This window comes from Salmo trutta, chromosome 4, assembly GCF_901001165.1.
Source record: "Salmo trutta chromosome 4, fSalTru1.1, whole genome shotgun sequence".
Taxonomy (NCBI): domain Eukaryota; kingdom Metazoa; phylum Chordata; class Actinopteri; order Salmoniformes; family Salmonidae; genus Salmo; species Salmo trutta.
The window spans coordinates 26,740,920-26,768,913 of NC_042960.1; the positions used below are offsets into that span (position 1 = coordinate 26,740,920).

The following is a 27,994-nucleotide window of genomic DNA, read 5'->3' on the forward strand; positions in this document are numbered from 1 at the left end:
GAGCATCTTTAAAAATCCCCCTAGCTCTGACTTTGCTGATAGATACTTTGAGGAAAAGTGTCTTTACTATGCCTGTGAGATTTTTGTCCCACCTAGAACATGAATGCACTAAGTCGCGCTAAATTACTAAAATGTTGATGCTTGTCTAATGTCAATGCTCTAAAATCAGTTTTGAAAATATAAAATCCTTTTGTTTGTTGTCCAACATTGACATATATATATATCTCTCACACTTGGTGAAAGAAAGAATGCAAAGTAAATATTTTTTAGAGCATTTATTAATGCCGCAAGCAAAACATCACGATTATACAGTGAGGTCATAGCTTTCAGAGAAGCTTCCTTCATTCCATGTTATTGAACCACCTTTTCTCTTCGCCCAATAAACAGAAGAACAGCCAGAACAGTCCAGTGTGTAACTTAACATCAAGTTCATAATACTCTGTCGTAAAGAAAAGGTCTCGCAGTGTATCAGGGGAGTCTACATAGAGTACAAGTACCACTGCAGGGTATGACTAGGAACGTGGCATCAATACTTTGGAACAGAAAGACAAAAAGTGAGGTTGTAAAATCAGTGTCTCTGCACCTCATTTAACTAATGACTACAAACATGGTTGTTTTTGGTATGTGGGCCATTTTCATTAGGCTATATAGTAGTAGCTAGTGTTTGAGAGGCTCACTCAACACTAAGTGGTTGATTGTCCAGGTTTAGTACCCTCTATTGAATTAGAATCTTTAGGGAAATTCCCATTCAAACCAGCATACCATTTGGAATGTTTGATTAATGGACACTTGTGTTCTACTTATTCAAAAGCTGTCCTACAATTTGGGTGGACCATGATTATTTTTTTTTAGAGCTACTGTATATCCGTTCCACACGGTTCTTACGTCATGAGATTTCTCTGGCTGCACTCCAGCAGGTGAGGCAGGAAGAAGTGTGCTGTCCCGTCATCAGGCAACAGGTCCAGGAACTCCAGTGGGTTCAGTTCCATGGCAACCACCACCAGCGTTTCTGTTGTCAGGGAAAATACAGATGTTACGGCCCAAACTCTCTGAATATTAAAGGGGCAATCAGCGAGTTCTACATATTTTTTATTAATGATATACCGATTGATTCTTGAGGAATAGAACTTACACAGGCATCATGATCTTAGTTCAACTGTCGTACCCCATCAGAAACCAAAAATATACGCTTGTTTTAGTCCACTGTGTGTAAACAATGTAACTGTAAACAAAAACTCTATAGCCTCAATTGTTAACTATAATTTTGATATCATGGATGGTCAATCCTTGCATCCATAACACTGTCTATTAATTTAGGACTGGTTAAATTTCTCCAGCCCCATCCCTTAGCTGTTCACCAAAACTGCAGATTTCCCATTTTAACTACAGCAAAGGAGGTGACATTATGGAGTTAAATCCTATGCTTGAATCACAGGCTAGTCTAAGTGTACCTTTGAGTGCAGACAGTAAGATGGTGTTCTCTCCCCCTGCTGCTCTGGTTCTCTCACACAGCTCAGGAAACAGTTTCTGCCACCACAGAGTCTGAACAAAATCACATGAATATATAGAAATGTTATACAAATGTTAGAGTTCAGACTTGAGGATTGAGGTAAGGGGTTATGAGGATTTAAGGTTGTGCAAGTACTATGAGTTCCGCAGTAGGGTCAGAGGAGTTGGGGCAGTGCGTTTCACAGTAGGGTGAGTTACAGTGCATAGCAGTACCCACCATTTTGTTATTCTGCAGCTCGTGGTTAGCGTAGGGGATGATGGCCTGAGGACATCGGTCCAGAAGCCTCTCGATGGAGCTCTCGTGGCGGTCCAGCTTGGTGGCACAGAGCAAGTGCACACTTAGCCCCGCGTTGTCCCCGTCTGGCAGCTGCTCCAACAGGGGCAGGATGGACGAGACATCCAGCGTGGGACCGCACAGCAGGGACTGGGGAGGAGGGGACAATTGAGGGTTTATTGTTTGTTCACCATATTGGTGAATTTACATATCCTACATATTTACAAGTAAGGCATAACAAAGCTTTATTTTACATGTTGATTGGTTGGTTAATTGATAGACAATGTAGAGAGACTGACCTGTAGTTTCTGGAGGTCCTCCTGGTGATCTTGAATGATACTGAAGTGAGCTGGAGTCAGGATGCTGACCCAGGGATACGGCACACCATAGTGAGAACATGAGTTGATCTACAACACAGAAACAATGTTGTTGTGGTCCTGAACTAGCTCACCTGATGCACCTATGAAATGGCTTGATGGTTAGTTGACAACTTGAATCAGGTATGCTGGCTGCGAAATAGTTAAAATGCATGGAATATCTGGGGGGGTTTGAAGGTTCTGGAGGTTTGAAAACCCCTGATCTACACAACACATACACAACCGATACATAGACAGTCTTACTGTAGGACTACCTCTCCACTACCTCCTAGCTAGGCTATAACCCTGGGGAAGATCACGCCATAGTGACAAGAACACAACAAACTACAGAGACAGAAACACACCAGGTCGTCTGCGGTCTTGAGTGGTTTCATGCCGTGGCTGTCTCGGCGCGCGACGCGGTCAATGTAGACAGAGGTGAGGCGGAAGAGCAGCTCCTGGATGACAGCTTCCTGTGACGAGGCTATCAGCAGGGCCTCCCAGAAGTCCAACAGCAGCTGAGGGTCTCCCTGGGGCCCCGACAGATTCCCACAAAGCTTCTACAGGACACACACACACACACACACACACACACATTTCAATACATTCACAATGACACATGAACATTTTTAAAGATCATACTTGGGATCGAATCCTGCAGGAAATCCTACAGAAATCCTACGGGAATGACTTACACACAAACACTGTAACCCTAACCTGGAAGAAGAGGTCAGCCTCGTCCAGTTTGACCTTGTTATTCTCGTGTAGCGCCACCATGGCTGCTACCAGCAGACCTTCCTGACTGTCCTTGAGGTGGCGTGCCAGGACGGTGGGCACCACCGTGTGCCCTCTGCCATGCAGCAGCAGTTTGTGCTCCTCGACGAACCCATATACCTGCAGCATCTGGGTAGGTATATAGTACATAGACAGTTAAAGCTGCAATATGTAACTTTTGAGGCAACCCGACCAAATTTACATAGAAATGTGAGCTATAGATCTGTCCTTCTCATTGAAAGCAAGTTTAAGAAGCGGTAGATCTGTTTTATGTGTGCTATTTTTTTGCTTCCCGTTCTTAAGTAAAATTTTTTTGCATCTTTTACTTTAGTTTTTTGGTTATGGAAAAGATATTTCACAGCGGTTTAGATGGTACAATGATTCTCTACACAATGACTGCTTGTTTTGTCACATAAATGGAATTAGTCGAACTTACGATGTCGCCGGAGGGGAGGGCTGCCGTCTTATTGGCTCTTAACCAACCATGCTATTTTGTTTTTTTTTCACGTTGTTCGTAACTTGTTTTGTACATAATGCTGCTGCTACTGTGTCTTATGACCGAAAAGAGCTTCTGGACATCAGAACTGCGATTGCTCACCTCAAACTGGATGAAGAGTTCTTCAATGAGTCGGACGGGAGGGATATACTACTACAGACACCCGACCAGGCCCAGATCCCCGTGATTCACTGGAGAAGGAAACTGATATTTTGTGGAAAAAGATCAGGGTGCCTTGCGAGGATCAGGCGACGAGTGGCTAATCTGCCCTTGCCTTCCGTCCTGCTAGCTAATGTTCAATCGCTGGAAAATAAATGGGACGATCTGAAAGCATGTATATCCTACCAACGGGACATTAAAAACGGTTATTTCTTATGTTTCACTGAGTCGTGGCTGAACGATGACATTAAGAACATACAGCTGGTGGGTTATACACTCCATCGGCAGGACAGAACAGCAGCCTCTGGTAAGACATGGGGCGGGGACCTATGCATATCTGAACAACAGCTGGTGCACAATATCTAAGGAAGTCTTCGAGATGTTGCTCGCCTGAGGTAGAGTATCTCATCATAAGATGTAGACCACACTATCTACCTAGAGAGTTTATCTTTTTCGTAGCTGTCTACGTACCACCACAGACTGACGCTGGCACAAAAACAGCACTCAATGAGCTGTATACCACCATAAGCAAACAGGAAAACGCACATCCTGAGGCGGCGCTCCTAGTGGCCGGGGACTTTAATGCAGAGAAACTTAAATCAGTTTTACCTTATTTCTATCAGCATGTTAAATGTGCAACCAGAGGAAAAAAAATCGAAACCACCTTTACTCCACAAACAGAGACACGTACAAAACTCTCCCTTGCCCTCCATTTGGCAAATCTGACCATAATTCTATCCTTCTGATTCCTGCTTACAAGCAAAAATTGAAGCAGGAAGCACCAGTGACTTGGTCTATAAAAAAGGGGTCAGATGAAGCAGATGCTAATCTACAGGACTGCTTTGCTAGCTTATAAGAAATCCCACTATGCCCTCCGACGAACCATCAGAGGCAAAGCTTCAATACAGGACTAAGATTGAATCGTACTACACCGGCTCCGACGCTTGTCGGATGTGGCAGGGCTTGCAAATTATTACAGACTACAAAGGGAAGTACAGCCGAGAGCTGCCCAGTGTCACAAGCCTACCAGACGAGCTAAATAACTTCTATGCTCGCTTCGAGGCAAGTAACACTGAAACATGCATGAGAGCATCAGCTGTTCCGGACGACTTGTGTGATCATGCTCTCCGCAGCCGATGTGATTAAGACCTTCAAACAGGTCAACATTCATAAGGCCGAAGGGCCAGACGGATTACCAGGACGTGTACTGCGAGCACGTGCTGACAAACTGGCAAGTGTCTTCACTGACATTTTCAACCTTTCCCTGTCTGAGTCTGAAATACCAACATGTTTCAAGCAGACCATCGTAGTCCCTGTGCCCAAGAACACTAAGGTAACCTGGATAAATGACTACCGACCCATAGAACTCACATCTGTAGCCATGAAAAGCTTTGAAAGGCTGGTCATGGCTCACATCAACACCATTATCCCAGAAACCCTAGACCCACTCCAATTTGTATACCGCACCAACAGATCCACAGATAATGTAATCTCTATTGCACTCCATACTGCCCTTTCACACCTGCTCAAAAGGAACACTTATGTGCGAATGCTATTCATGGACTACAGCTCAGCGTTCAACACCATAGTGCCCTCAAAGCTCATTACTAAGCTAAGGACCCTGGGACTAAACACCTCCCTCTGCAACTGGATTCTGGACTTCCTGACGGGCCGCCCCCAGGTGGTAAGGATAGGTAACAACACATCCGCCACGCTGATCCTCAACACGGGGGCCCCTCAGGGGTGCGTGCTCAGCCCCCTCCTGTACAGCCCTGTTCACTCATGACTGCACGGCCAGGCACGACTCCAACACCATCATTAAGTTTGCTGATGACACAACAGTGGTAGGCCTGATCACCGACAACGATGAGACAGCCTATAGGGAGGAGGGTGGTGCAAGGACAACAACCTCTCCCTCAATGTGATCAAGACAAAGGAGATGATTGTGGACTACAGGAAGAGGAGGACCGAGCACGCCCCCATTCTCATCGACGGGGTTGTAGTAGAGCGGGTTGAGAGCTTCAAGTTCCTTGGCATCCACATCACCAATAAACTAACATGGTCCATGCACACCAAGATAGCCGTGAAGAGAGCATGACAAAACCTATTCAGACTCCAGCCACCCTAGTCGTAGACTGTTCTCTCTGCTACTGCACGGCAAGCGGTACCGGAGCGCCAAGTCTAGGTCCAAGAGGCTCCTAACTACCTTCTACCCCCAAGCCATAAGAATCCTGAACAGCTAATCAAATGGCTACGACACTATTTGCATTGCCCCCCCCCCTTCTACGCTGTTGCTACTCTGTTATTATCTATGCATAGACACTTTAATAACTCTACCTACATGTACAAATTACCTCAATACCGGTGCCACCACACATTGACATTGACTCTGTACTGGTACCCCTTGTATATAGCCCCACTATTGTTATGTACTGCTGCTTTTTCATTATTTGTTATTCTTATCTTATCTTTTTTTCCCCCCCTGTATTTTCTTCAAACTGCATTGTTGGTTAATGGCTTGTAAGTAAGCATTTCACTGTAAGGTCTACTATATGTTCTATACCTGTTGTTTTCGGCGAATGTGACATAAAATTTGAACTATTAGAATTACAACAACCAGGAAATGGCGGAGCGATTTCTGCCTATTGCGCCTTTTAATGTACACACATCATGGAAATACGCAGTAGTACGTATACCACATCTACATACTAAACCACTTCATTTGGATCCACAGTGAAACATCACAGTATAATATAATCTACATTTCAATACACACTAACCTCTGTGTGTCTGTCCATGTGTTGTCTGTAGAGCTGCAGGTCTCCAATGCGGAGGGCCAGGGCAGCCTTGGAGAGAGTGAGGGGTACAGAGGGGGCTCCGATGGACTCCAGGCGCTCTAGGTGGGCCAGGCCACTGTCAGGGCTGGCTCTGACCATGGAGGGGCTGGCTATAACATGGGGGAGCTGGGACGGCTCGGCCACACCGAAGATATCCAGCACCTCGTTGGCTGTCTCCTACAATACACACACAGGCAAGAACCCTTGAATATCAACATTCAACACTATTGAATCAGATGTGCTAGTGTTGGAATTTAACAAAAATGTGGAATGGCTGGAGGTCTCCAAGGACTGGTGTAGCTACCTCAGTGAGCTCCTCCATGGTCTCCTCATAGAGTGAGTGTTTGAGGAAGAAGAGGAACCCCTTCCCATAGCCACAGGGGCTGCTGGACAGACACCTGTTCCTGGAGATCACCTCTGTCACAGACAGGCCTGACATCTTATAGTAGGGCAGGGCCAGATGGCAGTCACGCTTATCAAACCTACACATCAGTGGAAGAGACAGTCACACTTTACATTAAGTGTCCAGTAACACATTTGAAAAATAGTTGTTGACAAATGGGCAAACCAGTCAAAAAAATCAAAAAAAATCTATCAATCAGCTAACATATAAATCAATAAACTAGCATATTAATCAACTAACATACTGTATCAATAAATAAATATCAATCAACCTTGATTTTAAAGTGACCCTGACCCAACTGACCTACTGAAGCAGTCTCCTAAATGGGCACAGCTCTCCTGGAAGGCCTGCTGCAGCTCCTGTCTGTCTGTGGTTCTGTCAGTGGTGCTGCCTATTTTGTCTGTTGCTGTATATCCCAGGGACTGGGCTAGGTTCTGGTCACTGCTCTGAGGCTGCTCCACGGGATTCCCCACCCGGGGATCCAGGAGCGTGGCTCTCAGGAGGAGGTGGGCCTCACTGAGCAGGTGCAGACAGCTCTGAGACAGAGGGTTGGTCTCCTCATACTTCTTACTATACTCCACCTAGCCCAGAGAAAAGGTTCATTGTTGAATGCAAGGTTAAAACAGCATAAACGCATCATTCAGCACAACAGAGCCAAAGAAAAATGAATGGTAAAAATGAGTAACGTCGTGTAAACATTAAGGCTTTGGTTGACATGTTGTTCTGGTGTTGAGGTGCTGTACCATCTCATTGTAGAGTTGGAGTGGGGGGACGGTGTTGACCACGTATAGATTCCAGCCGTGACTCATCTCAATGGGATCCCGGTGCTTGGTGAAGGATGACTTCCTGTTCCTGGGATCAGAGGTACAGTCAGCTCATCTCCATAACGCCAGTCACTTCTATAACACTGGTCATTCTGGGCCACAGATGGCTGATATTACAGCTTCTAGGTCAGAAACTACAGCTCAGCTCCAATAACATTAAACACAAGAGGTTACAGTAAACCCCTGGTGTGGACCATGCAGAACGCTAACTCTCTAGCTCAATTTGAGTTCACATGAATGGCACAAACCTATTAGGTAAAAGACCAACAAACATTTAGTTTCAGTTCCAGTATAAAATATTCAGTTTAACTTACAGGTTAGTTTAATAAGGAACTAGCGAGCATGACTACCTACAAATCCAAAACAATCACCAGTGGAAGTTACTGAGTACAGTGTTTCTGGAGTTGATGTGAATCAAACATATTGCATATTTTTCTTCATGACTCCACAAGTTAACACACAAGGCCTACAGACCATGTGCTGAACCCATTGTGCGTGTGTGTTCTATCTGCTATATGTCCTGTATAGCCTCTAGCAGCTACAGCTAATGACGGACCGGACACTATTAGCCAGTTAACTTCTCTAGGGTATGTGGGACGGTAGCGTCCCACCTCGCCAACAGCCAGTGAAATAGCAGAGCGACAAATTCAAAACAACAAAAATCTCATAATTCAAATTTCTCACACATACAAGTATTATACACCATTTTAAAAGATAGTCTTCTCATTAATCCAACCACACTGTCCGATTTCAAAAAGGCTTTACGGCAAAAGCATAGCATTAGGTTATGTTAGGACAGCACCTAGACAAGAAAAACCAGTCATTTTCCAAGCAAGGAGAGGCGTCACAAAAACCAGAAATACAGCTAAAATTAATCACTAACCTTTGATGATCTTCATCAGATGGCACTCATAGGACTTCATGTTACACAATACATGTATGTTTTGCTCGATAAAGTTCATATTTATATCCAAAAACCCCATTTTACATTGGCGTGTAATGTTCAGAAATGTTTTGCCTCCCAAAACCTCCGGTGAATGAGCACATCAATTTACAGAAATACTCATCATAAATGTTAAAATATTCAACTGTTATTCAAAGAATTATAGATACACTTCTCCTTAATGCAACCGCTGTGTCAGATTTCAAAAAAGCTTTACAGCGAAAGCACACTTTGCAATAATCTGAGTACGGCGCTCAGTCACAAAACCAAACCCGCCATTTTGTGGAGTCAACAATACTCAGAAATAGCATTATAAATATTCACTTACCTTTGATCTTCATCGGAATGCACTCCCAGGCATCCCAGATCCACAATAAATGTTCATTTGTTTCGATAAAGTCCATCCTTTATGTCCAAATACCTCCATTTTGTTCGCGCGTTCAGTCGGGTATTCCAAATCCACTGTGCTCGCGCAGTGAGTTCAGACGAAAAGTCCAAAAAGTTATATTGCAGTTTGTAGAAACATGTCAAACGATGTATAGAATAAATCTTTAGGATGTTTTTATCATAAATCTTCCATAATATTCCAACCGGACGATTCCTTTGTCTTCAAAAAAGAAAAGGAACACAGCGAACTCTCACGGGAGTGTGCGCCACTGAGCTCATGTCATTTTCTCAGTCATCTGACTCCATATGCTCTTATTCTCTCCCCATTCACAGTAGAAGCATGAAACAACGTTCTAAAGACTGTTGACATCTAGTGGAAGCCTTAGGAAGTGCAAAATGACCCCACAGGCACTGTGTATTAGATACGGAATCACTTGAAAAACTACAAACCTCAGATTTCCACACTTCCTGGTTGGATTTTTTCTCAGGTTTTTGCCTGTCATATGAGTTCTGTTATACTCACAGACATCATTCAAACAGTTTTAGTTTTTTTACTAATAATATGCATATCTTAGCTTCTGGGAGCGAGTAGCAGGCAGTTTACTCTGGGCACCTTCTTCATCCGGACGTCAAAATACTGCCCCCTACCCCGAAGAAGTTAAACACTCCCTCTACTTCTCCTTCCTAAGTAGCTTATGGCTACAGTGCCAAGTGCTCTCATATGATATGAAAGCGTCCTGTGTGTGATTTGTGTGTGTTTGATTTGGAGAAAGGGTCAGCTTGGTGGAGGATAGGAATTTCCTGCATGTTGCCCTACTTCACTTCTGTGAATGCCTGGCCTCACTTCTTAATTCTAGTGGTCATGTGGTGCCTGTTGCACATGACTTGATCACATAAATAAAGTTGAGAAATAAGTTCTCATGAAAATATCAGATATAGTTGTTTCTTCCGACCTCTGGATCCTTCATGCTCTCTAGAGCAGGGGTGGACAAACCACAGCGTGCGGGACATGCCAGGGCAAACTTGAACTTTTAAAACTAGACAGAAAGTATGTAGAAATTATAATAGACCTACACTACTGGTCAAAAGTTTTAGAACAGTTTATGTCTTCATCATTATTATACAATGTAGAAAATAGTAAAAATAAAGAAAAACCCTTGAATGAGTAGGTGTATCCAAACTTTTGACTGGTACGGGACAAAAATGAAATTTAAGAATGTCCCTAGTGAAAGTTGCGCCCGATTGTATGTGTGGGGTACAGATGAGGTAGTCATTCAGAAATTATGTTAAACACTATTATTGCACACAGTGAGTGAGTCCATGCAACTTATGTGACTTGTTAAGCACATTTTTCCTCCTGAACTTATTTAGGGTTGCCATAACAAAGGTGTTGAATACTGATTGACTCAAGACATTTCAGCTTTTCATTTTTTATGAATTAGTAAAAATGTCTAAAAACATAATTCTACTTTGACATCATGGGTTGTTTGTAGGCCAGTGACACAAAATCAACATTTTATCCATTTTTAATTCAGGCTGTAACACAACAAAATGTGAAAAAGTAAAGGGGTGTAAATACTTTCTGAAGGAACTGTACATGGAACATAATGTACAATGAACATTAACGTTTAATAATTCCAGTGTGCCTGATTCTAGAGCAGGGGTGGGTAAAGTTTTTGGCTTGAGGGTCACATCAGGATCTCAAAATTCAACAGAGGGCCGCACATATTTCTTTTAGATGATTTGGTCGCCCATTTTGTGGATAGAAAAAGGGCAGTTATTTGAAAATATACTGATCAAAAGTTTTAGAACACCTACTCAGGGTTTTTCTTTATTTTTTGTTTACTACATGATTCCATATGTGTTATTTCATAGTTTTGATGTCTTCACTATTATTCTACAATGTACAAAATAGTAAAAATAAAGAAAAAACCTTGAATGAGTAGGTGTGTCCAGACTTTTGACTGGTACTAATATATAACCTATTATATTATGTCCCCCCCACTTCTAAAACCAAAGTTGCACCCCGGCATACAATTATCTGTAAGGTTCCTCAGTTGAGCAGGGAATTTCAAACACAGATTCAACCACAAAGACCAGAGAGGTTTTCCAATGCCTCGAAAAGAAGGTCACCAATTGGTAGATGGGTAAAAAAGAAAAACAATCAGACATTGAATATCCCTTTGAGCATTGTGAAGTTATTAATTTGCTGCATCATGTTATGGGTATGATTAGGGCTGTTGAGGAGACCCTATTACCGACACACCGGAGTTCATGAGTCAGGACTGCAGTAAAATTCCATGTGACCGTTGAGTCATGGTAATCTACTCCTACGCACTCTGGACATGCGTTGACAGTACCCAACTCACTAACAACCATCAGGTCGCCAATGTCCTGGTACTCAGCGCTCTATTGTCCCTCTAACATCAATGCAATCGAAAATCACATGAAACATTTACCATCAAAATAGTGCTGTGCTTTTAAAACTCATCTTACTGTGATGACCAATCTGTAGAAAGAAGTTCAACAACAGGTTGAAACTGAGTGGAAAAAACAGTCATTGTTGATGTTGTTTCAAAGCCTAACACAACAAAACGTACAGCACCTTCTAAGGGGATTATTAATTCAAAACCCCCACATGCATATTAGAGCTTATGCATTCAAAAAATATTTTATGTTAGTCTTATTCTAAAATTGATTAAAAAAATACTCACCAATCTACACACAATACCCCATAATGACAAAGCGAAACGTGTTTTTAGAAATGTTTGCAAATGTATTAAAAATAAAAACAGAAATACCTTATTTACATACGTTTTCAGACCCTTTGCTATGAGACTTGAAATTGAGCTCAGGTGCAAGTACACTGTATGAAGTACAACTTTGGTTGATCTTACAATTTCTAAAGATCTGCATGCCAGTTATGATTTTCATATAGGCATTGTGGTCTACTCAACTCTGGCCAGAAAATGTCTAATTGCCCACAAACTGAATAGCCTAATACTAGCTCGCTACTAGACAGAGATGCTGTCCATTCAGCCACACCCCACGGAGCTCCACTATACCTACCTGCACCGAGGCGCAGTCCATTCAGCGGTGCTGAATCACTAGTGCGACATTAACGTGTACATTTTTCTTCATTCCTTGGTCGAGTTAGTTTATCTTTATGCGTCTTTGCAGATTGATGGCCTAAGTAATTCCTTTGATGTATGCTTATTATTTCAATGCATGTGTAGGATTTATCTGGCATAGTTAGCATTTACAGTTAGCTGTTTTCTGCTCCGGTTATTTTCACATTGATGTTGGTATTTAAAGTCGGGCTCGATAGTGTGTATTATGCATCTCTCTCATGTTGCACTGTATGCACTGTTCCAAAAGTAGGCTAAATGAGTCAATGTAGGCTATGTATGATGAGGTTGAGTAATACATTGTACACGCCATTCAACAGACCTTTAAACCTAATATGATACTGTGTTTTTGCTGTTCTCCAAATAGCATTTTAGAGTTTTAAAATTGTGTAGAAGTACAATAAATGAGCTAGTGGGTGTATTTCTACACACTCCACTTTGCCATAACCTAGGTTTTACCGAAATGACGACCCCCACCCCCTCCATTTTGAAATCAGGCCCTAACTCAACAAAATGTGGAATAAGTCAAGGGGTTTGAATACTTTCTGAAAGCACTGTAGGTGATATCATAACACTGATGTCTAAGTCCTATGTTTAGTCCACACACCGTTAGCGACAGGCCACACAGGGAGATGTTAGGGTTGTTTTAGTGGGGTTGGGGTTTGAGGGACATTTTAGGTGGACTACAGGGGGGGACACCATTAACGGGCCAGGAGACTTAAAAGAAGGAGCGAGCCAGGAAGCTCTCCAGACCGGTTGTGTTGGAGGGCTCTATACCTATCGCTAGGGTTTTGTGATCTTTGAGTTACAGGCACAATTGTAAAGCACAGGAGATGCATACAGTACATTCGGAAAGTATTCAGACCCCTTGACTTTTTCTAAATTTGGTTATGTTACAGCCTTATTCTAAAATGGATTAAATAAAACATTTTCCTCATCAATCTACACACAATACCTCATGAGAATGCACAAACAGGTTTTTTCCCCAAATTTATTAAAAACAGAAACACCTTATTTTCATAAGTATTCAGACCCTTTGCTTTGAGACTAGAAATTGAGCTCAGGTGCATCCTGTTTCCATTGATCATCATGTGGTCAATTCAATTGATTGGACATGAAAAGGGACACACCTGTCTGTATAAGGTCCCACAGTTGACAGTGCATGTGCAAAAACCAAGCCATGAGGTAGAAGGAATTGTCCGTAAAGCTCTGAGACAGGATTGTGTCGAGGCACAGATCTGGGGAAGGGTAGCAAAACATTTCTGCAGCATTAAACATCCCCAAGAACAAATGGAAGAAGAAGTTTGGAACCACCAAGACTCTTCCAGAGCTGGTCGCCCGGCCAAACTGAGCAAATGGGGGAGAAGGGTCTTGGTCAGGGATGTGACCAAGAACCCAATGGTCACTATGACAGAGCTTCAGAGTTCCTCTGTGGAGATAGGAGAACATTCCAGAAGGACAACCATCTCTGCAGCACTCCACCAATCAGGCCTTTATAGTAGAGTGGCAAGACGGAAGCTACTCCTCAGTTAAAGGCACATGACAGCGCAGTTGGAGTTTGCCAAAAGGCACCTAAAGCACTCTCAGACCATTAGAAACAAGATTCTCTGAGACCATGAGAAACAACATTCTCTGGTCTGATGAAACGAAGATTGTACCCTTTGGCCTGAATGCCAAGCATCACGTCTGGAGGAAACCTGGCACCATCCCTATGGTGAAGCATGGTGGTGGCAGCATCATGCTGTGGGGATGTTTTTCAGAGGCAAGGACTGGGAGATTAGTCAGGATTTAGTCAGATGAACGAAGCAAAGTACAGAGAGATCTTTGATGAAGTCCTGAGCGCTCTGGAGCAGGTTCTCAGACTGGGGCAACGACTCTAAGCACATTGCCAATACAACGCAGGAGTGACTTCGGGATAAGTCTATGAATGTCCTTGTGTGGCCCAGCCAGAGCCCGGACTTGAACCTGATCGAACATCTCTGAAGAGACCTGTAAATAGCTGTGCAGCAACGCTCCCCATCCAACATGACAGAGCTTGAGAGGATCTGCAGAGAAGAATGGGAGAAACTTCCTAAATACAGGTGCACCAAGCTTGTAGCGTCATACCCAAGAAGACTCAAGGCTGTAATCGCTGCCAAAGGTGCTTCAACAAAGTACTGAGTAAAGGGTCAGAATAATTACAGTTGAAGTCGGAAGTTTACATACACTTAGGTTGGAGTCATTAAAACTTGTTTTTCAACCACTCCACAAATTTCTTGCTAATTAATTAACTTCTTCAGGCTAGGGTCCTTTTTTCTGAATTTCCGCCTGACTGACGTGCCCAAAGTAAATTGCATGTTACTCAGGCACAGAAGCCAAGATATGCGAATACCATTGGATAGAAAATACTTTGAAATTTGCAGAAATGTTAATAATGTATGAGACTATAACACAATAGATATGGTAGTAGAAAATCCAAAGAAAATCCAACCAGAATTTTTTAAATGGAAAGTCTAGGGGCATTTCCAAATCCAGCTCGCAGATTACAATTCCTATGGCTTCCACAAGATGTCAACAGTCTTTGTTCAAGGTTTCAAGTTTGTTTCTTCCAAAATGAGGAAGAATAATGAGTTTTTGTACTGGGACTCAGAGTTGGAAATCAGTCTGTGTGCACACGATGAAGAGGACGTGTACCTGCTAATATTGCTTTCCTATTGAACATACTTCTTTCCGTATTAAATATTATAGTTTAATTACATTTTAGGGTACCTGAGGATTAAATTGAAACTTATTTTGACTTCTTTTAACAAAGTTTAGCGGTAGCTTTTTAGATTCCTTTCTCTGCATGTTGAACGAGTGGATTACTCAAATCGATGGAGCCAACTAAACAGACTTTTTGGGTTATAAAGAATGATTTCATCTAACAAAACGACACTACATGTTGTAGCTGGGACCCTTTGGATTGCAAATCAGAGGAAGATTTTCAAAAAGTGAATATTTAATCGCTATTTGTGATTTTTTTTAAGCCTGTGCCGGTGGAAAAATATGTTGATATGGGGCGCCGTCCTAAAACATTTGCATGGCATGCTATCGCTGTAAAGCATATTGTAAATCTGACAATGCAGTTAGATGAACAAGAATTTAAGCTTTTAACCAATATAAGACACTTGTATGTACCTAAATGTTTAATATCCATAATTTTTATGATTATTTATTTGAATTGCGCGCCCTCCAATTTCACCGGAAGTTGTCGACAGGTGTCCCGCTAGGCATTGACTGACCTTCATGTCTTAAAGTAATGATGGACTGTCATTTCTCTTTGCTTATTTGAGCTGTTCTTGCCATAATATGGATGTGGCCTTTTACCAAACAGGGCTATCTTTTGTATACCACCCTACCTTGTCACAACACAACTGATTGGCTTGAATACATTAAGGAAAGAAATTCCACAAATGAACTTTTAACAAGGCACATCTGTTAACTGAAAAGCATTCCAGGTGACTAATTAATGAAGCCGGTTGAGAGAATGCCAAGAGTGTGCAAAGCTGTCATCAAGGCAAAGGGTGGCCACTTTTTTGGTTACTACATGATCCCATATGTGTTATTTCATCATTTTGATGTCTTCACTATTATTCTACAATGTAGAAAATAGTAAAAATAAAGAGTAGTTTCAGTGCTTCATAAATTATGGATGTGTGTAGTGACAATGTTTCTGTAATTGTGCTACACAGCAAGTTGTTCTATGGGTAGGATCAGATTTTGTCTGGGTGAATTGGCCAAAATATCACATCACAATATTTTTACATTTTTGACAGTATTTTATGTTTCTGAATAATATAAGTTCTAAATTTGTTTTATGAGTAGTGCACGACCCCTAAGATGGCAACAAATGAATTCTAAGTGGTTTTAACGGGCTTTCTCCATACTGATTGTTTTATACTCAACCACAAACTAGGTCAAACCTGACAGTGAAGTAACTTTTCATTAATTTATCTGTATCAAAATACCATTATAAACTCAGCAAAAAAAAGAAAATGTCCTTTTTCAGGACCCTGTCTTTCAAAGGTAATTCGTAAAAATCCAAATAACTTCACAGGTCTTCATCGTAAAAGGTTTAAACACTGTTTCCCATGCTTGTTCAATGAACCATAAACAATTAACGAACGTGCACCTGTGGAACGGTCGTTAAGACACTAACAGCCTACAGACGGTAGGCAATTAAGGTCACAGTTATGAAAACTTAGGACACTAAAGAGGCCTTTCTACTGAATCTGAAAAACACCAAAAGAAAGATGCCCAGGGTCCCTGCTTATCTGCGTGAGCATGCCTTTGGCATGCTGCTAGGAGGCAAGAGGACTGCAGATGTGGCCAGGGCAATAAATTGCAATGTCCATTCTGTGGGACGCCAAAGACAGCGCTACAGGGAGGTAGGATGGACAGCTGATCGACCTCGCTGTGGCAGACCACATGTAACAACACCTGCACAGGATTGGTACATCCGAACATCACACCTGCGGGACAGGTACAGGATGGCAATAACAACTGCCCGAATTACACCAGGAACGCACAATCCCCCATCAGTGTTCAGACTGTCTGCAATACACTGAGACAGGCTGGACTGATGGCTTGTAGGACTGTTGTAAGGCAGGTCCTCACCAGACATCACCGGCAACAACGTTGCCTATGGGCACAAACCCACCGTCGCTGGACCAGACAGGACTGGCAAAAAGTGCTCTTCACTGACGAGTCGCGGTTTTGTCTCACCAGGGGTGATGGTCGGATTCACGTTTATCGTCGAAGGAATGAGCGTTACACCGAGGCCTGTACTCTGGAGTGGGATCGATCGTCATGGTCTGGGGCGGTGTGTCACAGCATCATCGGACTGAGCTTGTTGTCATTGCAAGCAATCTAAACGCTGTGCATTACAGGGAAGATATCCTCCTCCCTCATGTGGTACCCTTCCTGCAGGCTCATCCTGACATGACCCTCCAGCATGACAATGCCACCAGCCATACTGCTCGTTCTGTGCGTGATTTACTGCAAGACAGGAATGTCAGTGTTCTTCCATGGCCAGCGAAGGGCCCGGATCTCAATCCCATTGAGCACGTCTGGGACCTGTTGGATCGGAGGGTAAGGGTTAGGGCCATTCCCCACAGAAATGTCCGAGAACTTGCAGGTGCCTTGGTGGAAGAGTGGGGTAACATCTCACAGCAAGAACTGACAAATCTGGTGCAGTCCATGAGGAGATGCACTGCAGTACATAATGCAGCTGGTGGTCACACCAGATACTGACTGTTACTTTTGATTTTGACCCCCCGCCTTTGTTCAGGGACACATTCCAATTCTGTTAGTCGCATGTCTGTGGAACTTGTCTCAGTTGTTGAATCTTATGTTCATACAAATATTTACACATATTAAGTTTGCTGAAAATAAACGCAGTTTACAGTTAGAGGACGTTTCTTTTTTTGCTGAGTTTAGATGGTATTGAAAACATTCATACCGGTTTACCTTAAAATATGATATCGGCCAGCCCTAGATCAAATGTCTTACCATAGATCTATAACATTCTCATAATTTGAATTGGTCAGATTTTGAAGCAGTATTTAGTTTGGTTTGAGTCAATTGCACAGGTATATTTCCTTTCTAATGAAGTGCAGCTCTAGCTATGACAACAGTCTCTGACTGTGTGTGTGTGACCTACGGGTTTCTGCGAGCAGCCCTCTCTGTGTCCTCCCTGGTCTCCACGTCTGCAGCGGTTAGCAGGACGATGTGGTGGCGATCGTGACACAGAGCCTTTAGACCAATGAACAGCTGGATCCGCAAAGCACACACCTCCATGGTGATGGGAGGACAGGCCTGCACACAACAACAGCCAGTTACACTTAAGAGACTTGTATTACCTGGTGGTTGTTTATGCTTAGTTGCTGAAATTGTAATTACCACTTTTGTATCTTTGGGATTCATTAAAATAAATCACATTAATGCTGCTACATGTCAACCGTTTCTTGCAGATGTTATGGTCTTACACTGGAAACTGAAGGTATGCTTAAATGGTTTTGTTCGAATATGGGTCACAGGGCAGTGTAAATAGTCAAGAAACACAAAGTCACACTTTAGTAGTCTTTCGGGTAAATTCGATCAACTTCTATGCCTGTGCGCTTCTAAAAATTAATCTTTCAGCACTTCACTCACGGTGGGCACAGCACCCCAGGCACAGTTGCTGCGCGAGACTGTGGGATATATGGGACTCTTCGTAGTTGTTTGTGTGATTAGCTACCAGCTATGAAACAAAACGTCAGAAATACTTTGAAAATAGCTACAGCAGCAATTCTTTGCACGTGCTCATACTCGCACATGCACACATACTTTACTTTTTCAGTTCGCACACATATATTTTTTAGGCGCATATGCAAGTGTGCTGCTCTGATTCCACTGTGTAACTGTTTGGCACGCACAAGTGTATAGACACAAACTGCAACTGTGTAAGTGGTTGTCATTTTGATCCCTTTCCAGCTCCTCCATCTTTGTGAATGTAACACACTGATCTTGAGCCAAGCAGCCATCCATCTGTAGTTCTGCAGAAGCTCTTATCCACTTTAATTGCTTCCTGTCTCATTGTGTAGCAGGGCCAATCAGAGCACAGCCAACCGAGGCACAGCCAATCACACACAAGAAGGGAAGACGCAGTCAAAGCATCCTTCAGATCAATAATGAGGAGGTCTAAGGCATCGAGGTAGGTTTAAGCAGTAGGCGTAAGTGGGATTGATCTGTTTTCCATTAGCTAAGGGCAGTGGAGTGATCCTCACCTTCATGGTGGTATCGATGTAAGGGTCCTCAGCTCTGGCTGCCACTGCAGCACACCTCACCGAGAAACACTGGAGAGCATTCCTAACAAACACACAGGTATTATTACATTTAGAAAAGGTAGATGAGACCAGTCTCAAATAATCAATCAATCAGTAATACCAGTCTCATGAACTTCGTATTCTTTCTCCTGTCCTTACTTGGTGATGATGTGGAGGAAGAGGTCAGTGAGGACGGCCTGCTGGGCTTTCTCTGGATACTGATAAACGGAGACCATCTCCACTCCGCCCCTCACGCTGTACACGTAGCCCGTATTGGGCAGTGAGAAGAAACAGAACACACACGTCGGCTCCACCCCTCTCCCCCCTCCAGCACACAATTCCTGGTTACCTGGTTGTCAGGGTGAGAAGGCCAATAGAAAAGAAAGGGATGAGGAGTGAAGGAGGGAATGTAGAAATAGGTCCTACTTTACAATATGTGTGCCTCCTACCTACCTATGTATTTACAGTACATGTTAGTTCCATAGGCAGGGACAGCGTAAGGAAGTTATGACTCACTGGTGAATACAGGGTGGAACTGCAGGGAGTGCAGGCGGGTATCCTCCACACCGCAGCCTTGGAAGAAGTCTGGAGCAAAACGTCTGGAGGGGAGACCCAATAGGATGAGACCAACCCCTAGTACACACACACACGCACACAAACACACAGAGAGAGAGAGAGAGAGCGAGAGAGAGAGAGAGAGAGAGAGAGAGAGCAAGAGAGACAGACAGACTAGGGCTCCTGAGTGGCGCAGCGATCTAAGGCACTGCATCTCAGTGGAAGAGGCGTCAATACAGTCCCTGGTTCGAATCCAGGCTGAATCACATCTGGCTGTGATTGGGAGACCCATAGGGCGGCGCTCAATTGGTCCAGCGTCGTCAGGGTTTGGCCGGGGTAGGCCGTCATTGTAAATAAGAATTTGTTCTTAACGGACTTGCCAAGTTAAATAAAAATACAAAATAAAAAACACGACAACAGCTCCCACACATACACACCTGTATAAGATATAGGTGATAGTGAGGATACCCCTGGCCTCACTCTCCATGCCTGTCCACTCCAGAGAGACCTTGACCCCACAGTCCTTGGCCCTGTCCCCCAGCAGCTCCTGATGCTTAGGGAATATGAAGAAGTCATCCTGATCAAGGTGACCAGCAAGACCCTCTTTCCTCACCTCTGGGGAATACAAAGACAAGAAACACAACCCAATCAGACAGAATATACAACCATACCATTTTCAGTGCAGTTTGTAGTACAGTGTATTCAGACCCCTTTACTTTTCGCACATTTTGTTACATTACAGCCTTATTCTAAAATGTATTACATTTAAAAATGAAAAAACGAATTTCTCCCATTCTTCTCTGCAGATCCTCTCAAGCTCTGTCAGGTTGGATGGGGATTTATTTTATTTATTTTCAGGTCTCTCTAGAGATGTTCGATTGGATTCAAGTCCGGGCTCCGGCTGGGCCACTGAAGGACATTCAGAGACTTATCCCAAAACTACTCCTGCGTTGTCTTGGCTGTGTGCTTAGGGTCATTGTCCTGTTGGAAGGTGAACCTTTGCCCCAGTCTGATGTACTGAGCGCTCTGGAGCAGGTTTTCATCAAAGACCTCTCTGTACTTTGCTCTATTCATCTTTCCCTCGATCCTGACTAGTCTCCCAGTACCTGCCGCTGAAAAACATCCCCAAAGCATGATGCTGCCACCACCATGCTCCACCGTAGGGATGGTGCCAGGTTTCCTCCAGACGTGATGCTTGGCATTCAGGCCAAAGAGTTCAATCTTGGTTTCATTAGACCAGAAAATCTTGTTTCTCATGGTCTGAGAGTCTTTAGGTGCCTTTTGGCAAACTCCAAGCAGGCTATCATGTGCCTTTTACTGAGGAGTGGCTTCCGTCTGGCCACTGTACCATAAAGGCCTGATTGGTGGAGTGATGCAGAGATGGTTGTCTTTCTGGAAGGTTCTCCCATCTCCACAGAGGAATTCTAGAGCTCTGTCAGAGTGACCATCAGGTTCTTGGTCACCTCCCTGACCAAGGCCCTTCTCCCCCGATTGCTTAGTTTGGCCGGGCGGTCAGCTCGAGGAAGAGTCTTGGTGGTTCCAAACATCTTTAATTTAAGAATAATGGAGGCCAATGTGTTCTTGTGGACCTTCAATGCTGCAGAAATGTTTTGGTACCCTTCCCCAGATCTGTGCCTCGACACAATCCTGTCTCGGAGCTCTATGGACAATTCCTTCAACTTCATGGCTTGGTTTTTTCTCTGACATGCACTGTCAACTGTGGGACCTTATATAGACAGGTGTGTGCCTTTCCAAATCATGTCCAATCAATAGAATTTACCACAAGTCGACTCCAATCAAGTTGTAGAAACATTTCAAGGATGATCAATGGAAACAGGATGCACCTGAGCTCAATTTTGAATCTCATAACAAAGGGTCTGGATACTTATGTAAATAAGGTATTTCTGTTTGTTTGTTTTTTATATTAATTTGCAAAATTCAAAAAACTGTTTTTGCTTTGTCATTATGGGGTATTATGTGTAGATTGATGAGCAAAAAAAGCTAATTTAATCCATTTTAGAATGAGCACCTTAATCAAATACAGGTGTGCCAAGCTTGTAGCGTCATACCCAAGAAGATTGGAGGCTGTAATCGCTGCCAAAGGTGCTTCAACAAAGTACTGAGTAAAGGGTCTGAATACCTATGTAAATGTTATATTTCCATTTTATTATTAGCAAAAAAAATCTAAACTCCTGTTTTTGCTTTGCCATTTTGGGGTATTGTGTAGATTGATGAGAGAAAAAAACTATTTTATAAATTTTAGAATAAGGCTGTAACCTACCAAAATGTGGAAAAAGTCAAGGGGTCTGTATCTTGTGTCTGAGCCATTGACTTGTGACTCCACTTGGTCTCTGTACTGACGTTTCTCCTGTTCCATTCCATTAACTGGACTGTTCGTACTCAACCATATTCCCAGTCACCTTGCCGTGGTTAAATGCGGTGGTTCACGCTTTCAATTTTGCGAAGGTTGACATCTATTCACGTTTTTTGGTTTGGATAGGTTTTAATCGTCACAGTGGGAACAACATCCCCTATACACTTTCTGATGAAGTGTGCATGGCCGATTAATTAGGGCCGATTTCAAGTTTTCATAACAATCGGTAATTGGCATTTTTGGACGCCGATTATGGCCGATTGCATTCCACGAGGAAACTGCGTGGCAGGCTGACCACCTGTTATGCGAGTGCAACAAGGAGCCAAGGTAAGTTGCTAGCTAGCATTAAACAAATCAAATTTCAAATCAAATTTATTTATATAGCCCTTCGTATATCAGCTGAAATCTCAAAGTGCTGTACAGAAACCCAGCCTAAAACCCCAAACAGCAAGCAATGCATGTGAAAGAGGCACGGTGGCTAGGAAAAACTCCCTAGGAAAAACTCCCTAGAAAGGCCAAAAACCTAGGAAGAAACCTAGAGAGGAACCAGGCTATGAGGGGTGGCCAGTCCTCTTCTGGCTGTGCCGGGTGGATATGATAACAGAACATGGTCAAGATGTTAAAATGTTCATAAATGACCAGCATGGTCAAATAATAATAATCATTGTAGTTGTCGAGGGTGCAACAAGCACGTCCGGTGAACAGGTCAGGGTTCCGTAGCCGCAGGCAGAACAGTTGAAACTTATCTTATAAAAAAACAATCAATCTTCACATAATCACTAGTTAACTACACATGGTTGATGATATTACTAGGTTAACTAGCTTGTCCTGCGTTGCATATAATCAATGTGGTGCCTGTTAATTTATCATCGAATGACAGCCTACTTCACCAAACGGGTGATGATTTAACAAAAGAACATTCGCGAAAAAAGCACAATCGTTGCACGAATGTACCTAACCATAAACGTCAATGCTTTTCTTAAAATCAATACACAGAAGTATATTTCTTTAAACCTGCATATTTAGTTAAAAGAAATTCATGTTAGCAGGCAATATTAACTCGGGGAATTGTGTCACTTCTCTTGCGTTTATTGCACGCAGAGTCAGGGTATATGCAACAGTTTGGGCCGCCTGGCTCGTTGCGAACTAATTTGACAGAATTTTACATAATTATGACATAAAATTGAAGGTTGTTCAATGTAACAGCAATATTTAGACTTAGGGTTGCCACCCGTTCGATAAAATACGGAACGGTTCCGTATTTCACTGAAAGAATAAACGTTTTGTTTTCGAAATGATAGTTTCCGGATTTGACCATGTTAATGACCAAAGGCTCGTATTTCTGTGTTTATTATATTATTATTAAGTCTATGATTTGATAGAGCAGTCTCACTGAGTGATGGTAGGCAGCAGCAGGCTCGTAAGCATTCATTCAAACTTTACTGCGTTTGCCAGCAGCTCTTAGCAATGCTTGACACAGCGCTGTTTATGACTTGAAGCCTATCAACTCCTGAGCTTAGGCTGGCAATAGTAAAGTGCCTATTAGGACATCCAATAGTCAAAGGTATATGAAATACAAATGGTATAGAGAAATAGTTGACGCGTCATAATTCCTATAATAACTACAACCTAAAACTTCTTAACTGTGAATATTCAAGAACTTGGAATATTGAACCACCAGCTTTCATATGTTCTGAGCAAGGAACTTAAACGTTAGCTTTTTTACATGGCACATATTGCACTTTTACTTTCTTCTCCAACACTGTGTTTTTGCATTTTAATCAAATTGAGCATGTTTCATTACTTATTTGAGACGAAATATTTTTTATTTATGTATTATATTAAGTTAAAATAAGTGTTCATTGTTCATTCTGTATTGTTGTAATTGTCATTATTACAAATATATAAGACGATTAATCGGTATCGGCTTTTTTTTAGTCCTCCAATAATTGGTATCGGCGTTGAAAAATCATAATCGGTCAACCTCTAGTGTATACGTCAATGTTATTCTCAGAGGCAACCCATCATATCCTGGTCCGGGTGATCAAAACAATCTTGAAGCATGGATTCCGATTGGTTAGACCAGTGTTGAACAGCCCTTACCACGTGTACTTCCTGTTTGAGTTTCTGCCTATAGGAAGGGAGGACAGGATGGAGGCATGATCTGATTTGCTGAAGGGAGGGCGGGGGAGGGCCTTGTAGCCGTCCCGGAAGGGAGAGTAGTAATGGTTGAGTTTTTTTAAGCACAAGTGGCGCAGGAAATGTGTCGATAAAACTTTGGGCATGTTTTCTTTAGATTTGCTTTATTAAAGTCCCCAGCTACAATAAATGCAGCCTCAGGATATGTAGTTTCCAATTTACACAAAGTCCAGTGTAGTTCCTTGAGAGCCGTCGTGGTATCGACTTGATGGGAAATATACACGGCTGTGACGATAACCGAAGAGAATTCTCTTGGGAGGTAATGCCGTCGGCATTTGATTGTAAGGTATTCTAGGTCGGGTGAACAAAAGGACTTGAGTTCCTGTACATTACCACATCACACCATGAGTAGTTAATCATGAAACATACTGTGTAGAGCTAGTCGTGTTACCTATCTCATTGTTGTGTTCTGCTCCAGTGATCATATCCTTGAGGACTAGACAGTGGTCCTGGGACTTCTTGTCAGCTGACTTCTGGGTAGGGGCGGAGCCAGGATGTCTCTCCAGCTTGACCACCAGCACTTCGAGGTCCGCCTGCAGGGCAATGTACCCCGCACAGATCGCCACCTGCAGGCAGGGATGGCAACGTGAATAAATACTCTATTAAATAATCTTTTGTATGCAAAGTTTGCATTACAGAATTACCTTCCCAAACCCTAACCTCGTCCTCATCAGGCTAAATGCTACCAAATATAACAGGCTCCACAAAAAGAACTGGCTGGTAGATGAGATTACCGAAATCCCAACCCCTACCTGTTGGGGCGACAGTCCTGGGAGGTGGAGGATCAGACAACGCTCAAAGTCCAGGATGGAGAGCTTATCGTTGAGGGCCTGTCTCTTGAGACTGAACAGCACCAGGCTTTTAGGACACCCCACCAGCAGGTCCCCTGTCACCCCACAGCACGCTACACACAGTGGGCGCTCAAACAGCGGAATCTCAATGATCTCCATCTGCTCCTTGGGAGCTCCACGCATGGATGAGCCACGCAGGAAGTGGCCCAGCAGACGCACACCCACACGGGTCTTCTCGGCCACCTGGTAGCGCCAGTTGGTGTAGGTGCGGAGGTAGGTGACATTGTTCTTCTCCTCGATGGTCACCAGGTAGTCCCCTGGGGTGGGAGGGCAAGACAAGGGAGGACAGAGGAGAGAGGATTGAGAACACGGATGAGGAGATTGTCATGAGTGGAGAGTTATTTAATGATTATATTCCAAATTCATTCATTTATATTCTGTGTTTATTCTGTGGGAAATTAGCCTGGATGAATTTTCAATGTAAGACACTTTTTTACAAGGGATCCACATTAGACTACTGTTTTTTTTCTTTGACTGTATTTACAAACTCTAGCTATACACACATGCCGATGCACCTCACTCCCTCAGCAGTTTACCAAAGACAGTACAGTATGAAAATAGGCTTAAACTGCTTCTCCAATAGAAATCCCCGATCAAACTTTCAGGTGATGTCATGGCAACGTTGGCTAGCAAAGCTCATGCGTAGAAACACGTCATCGGTTCTAACGGTCGTCTCGATCCGAACGGCGCATTTGCACCCATACAACAACAAAAAATGCCGTTTTGAAACTGCAGTAAAAGTGCAGTAACTGCATCAGACTGTGGTATTTTGGACGCAGTAATTGCAGCATACTGCAGTTATACTGCACTCTAACTAAAGTTATATTACAGTGTTCTGCAGTTATACTGCATTCGAGGGGCGCAACTTTCACTGGTGACAGTGAGGCTATGCCCCCCCCACATTCTGAAATTGCATTTTTGTCCTCACCAGTTTTATAATAAATGATGCAACGTTGTGGTTTAGGACCATGCTGACGCTATCGAGCGGCCGGGTTGGCTGTTTTGAGTATTTATCCAACTGGATAAAAAATAATAATAATGTCCCCCCACTTCTATAACCAAAGTTGTGCCCCTGCTGCAATCTTTTTTCGCATGGGCAGGCCATCAAATCAAAGGTACTCCTTTGACATAACAGTTGTTTTTGACAAAAATGGGGGGGGGGGGCGTAATAACATGTTCAACTACTTAAGACATTGGCTCGAATCGAGGTCGTGCCTTTAGATTTCGAGAAAACTAACAACTAAGGAAGAATGTTTCACTTATTGACTTCTCAAACCCCTAACCCCGGCCTGGTCTGTTTGCTGCGCCTCTGGGTTTCTAAACCATGTGAGTAAACAACAGCGCAAAGACAGAAAGGAGAAGTGTGATTAAGAAAGTGACACACCTATCTCGCTGTGCAGGATGCTCTGCACAGTCCCCATGGTGGCGAAGCGGCAGATAAGAGGACACCCCTCCGCTTCCAGTTGAAATGCCTCGATCTTGCATCCTCCCGCGGACTCCACAAACAAGACACCCCCGCCACAACACACTAACCCAGGCTCCTGTTCGGCTTGCACGATTTGCTGGGAAGCGAAGGGATGGCAGTTGTATACGTGAACCATCTTCACTTTTTCCCGTAATTTACGTCGAGAAACACGATGTGTACATCAAGGTAGATACATCGCTTCTTTCCGGATAATACAGGGCTTTGTTTTCACTGTCTGTATCGAAGTTAGCCAGCAACACCCAGAGGCTAGCTAGATAACTTGATCATATCACATGCCCCCACCGTCTTGTGATGAGCAGGCAGAATTCGAACTTGAACATTAGTTTTTTTTTTACCCAGTCCCAGGTAAGTTTACGCCACTTGCTCTTTTCTACACAGAAATCTTAAGTATACGCTAATTATATCTGAAAGGAACACAGTTTGAAGAATTCATGCGGTGCTAATGGTGAAAGTGAAAACTAGAAACAACAACTTCTTCTCCAGCGATGATTGGTTGATTTCCCTGTCATTAAGGAGCAGTGACTTTCATTTGCTATTGTGCACCACAACTCCATCTACTGTAAAACTACAGTGCCAGATTGCGAAATATTTGTGAGTCATTTGTTTGACATGAATCATGGTCTTGAAACACACACTTTTGCCCTTCACGTCAGATGAGAACATGTTTAATTGTATACAAACATCTGTCAATGTCACCTCCAGGGCTCCATATGAATTGGCTACAATTGCACAATAAATTATGACCATTGAAAATATATTCATTGTAAACTATTCATTTATTGCTCTGATACACACACATCATAGTTCATATTATCATACACTACAATGTTGTGGAATTCTTTACATCTGTGATCCAAAATAGCAAAAGAAACTTCCAGCCAGGGCAAAAGAGGGGAAGTATTGGAGTCATAGTGCCCTTGTTACCAAATAGCTTTGTATCTCAAGTGTTAATAAACATTATTCCCACTCCGAGATCAACCCCTTCCTTTCCCCTAGACCTAGTCTTGAATTTAGTCAGATCTAGACTGGAACAAACGCCTGCATTGTGGGGGTCTCATCTGCCCAATTTCTGAGGTTACTGCTGTGCTGTCTCTATGTTACTGAGGTTTCATCATGGTATGGCAATGATGGCACTGTTGTGGAAGTTCCCTACCTCTGGTTCAAAGATTTCACACTTGAACTCGATGGGAAGTTTGATCTCAAACATGCCATCATCCAGAGTGGAGTGAGAGCCTGTGCAGAGCCCTTGTGCTAGGGGACAGAACACAGAATATTATTGGGTAAACAGAGAAACAGGATATGATGACATAGTAAAATCACTGAGAATGGTGTGATGCTGACGTGGGTCTACAGTAGGCTACCTTCCTCTATTGAATAGTTGCCAGCTTGTCACATAAAAATCATAATTTTGACCAGTTGGTTTTCCCTTTTTACCTATTTCAGAATGTGATAGACAGTGTGTAGCTGTAGTGTAGTACTCCATTGAACATTCACAGTCCATCATTTTACATTGGGTCAGATCAACGTCAGGATTGTCCTTAGCAGAGACCGTCTCTTGAATGGTGAACTCCACAAAGTATGACGGACACTCAACCCACTGTGAAGATTTTAACTT

At 43.0% G+C, this 27,994-nt stretch overlaps 1 protein-coding gene across 1 annotated transcript; it reads right to left on the minus strand.

Moving 5' to 3' along the window:
* Positions 1–260: 260 nt before the first annotated feature.
* On the minus strand, positions 261–26,887 carry LOC115192174 (Hermansky-Pudlak syndrome 3 protein). Its single transcript, XM_029750377.1, has 18 exons — positions 26,278–26,887; positions 24,795–25,150; positions 24,434–24,608; positions 19,907–20,084; positions 19,431–19,513; positions 19,074–19,263; positions 18,876–18,957; positions 17,771–17,925; positions 7,552–7,660; positions 7,112–7,389; positions 6,710–6,887; positions 6,349–6,582; positions 2,857–3,042; positions 2,505–2,699; positions 2,083–2,190; positions 1,727–1,933; positions 1,452–1,542; positions 261–1,009 (listed from the first exon to the last, which is right to left on the minus strand). Exons 1-18 carry the CDS (start codon positions 26,492–26,494, stop codon positions 882–884), a joined length of 3,150 nt encoding a protein of 1,049 aa, XP_029606237.1. The 5' UTR covers positions 26,495–26,887; the 3' UTR covers positions 261–881.
* Between the last annotated feature and the right edge of the window lie 1,107 nt (positions 26,888–27,994).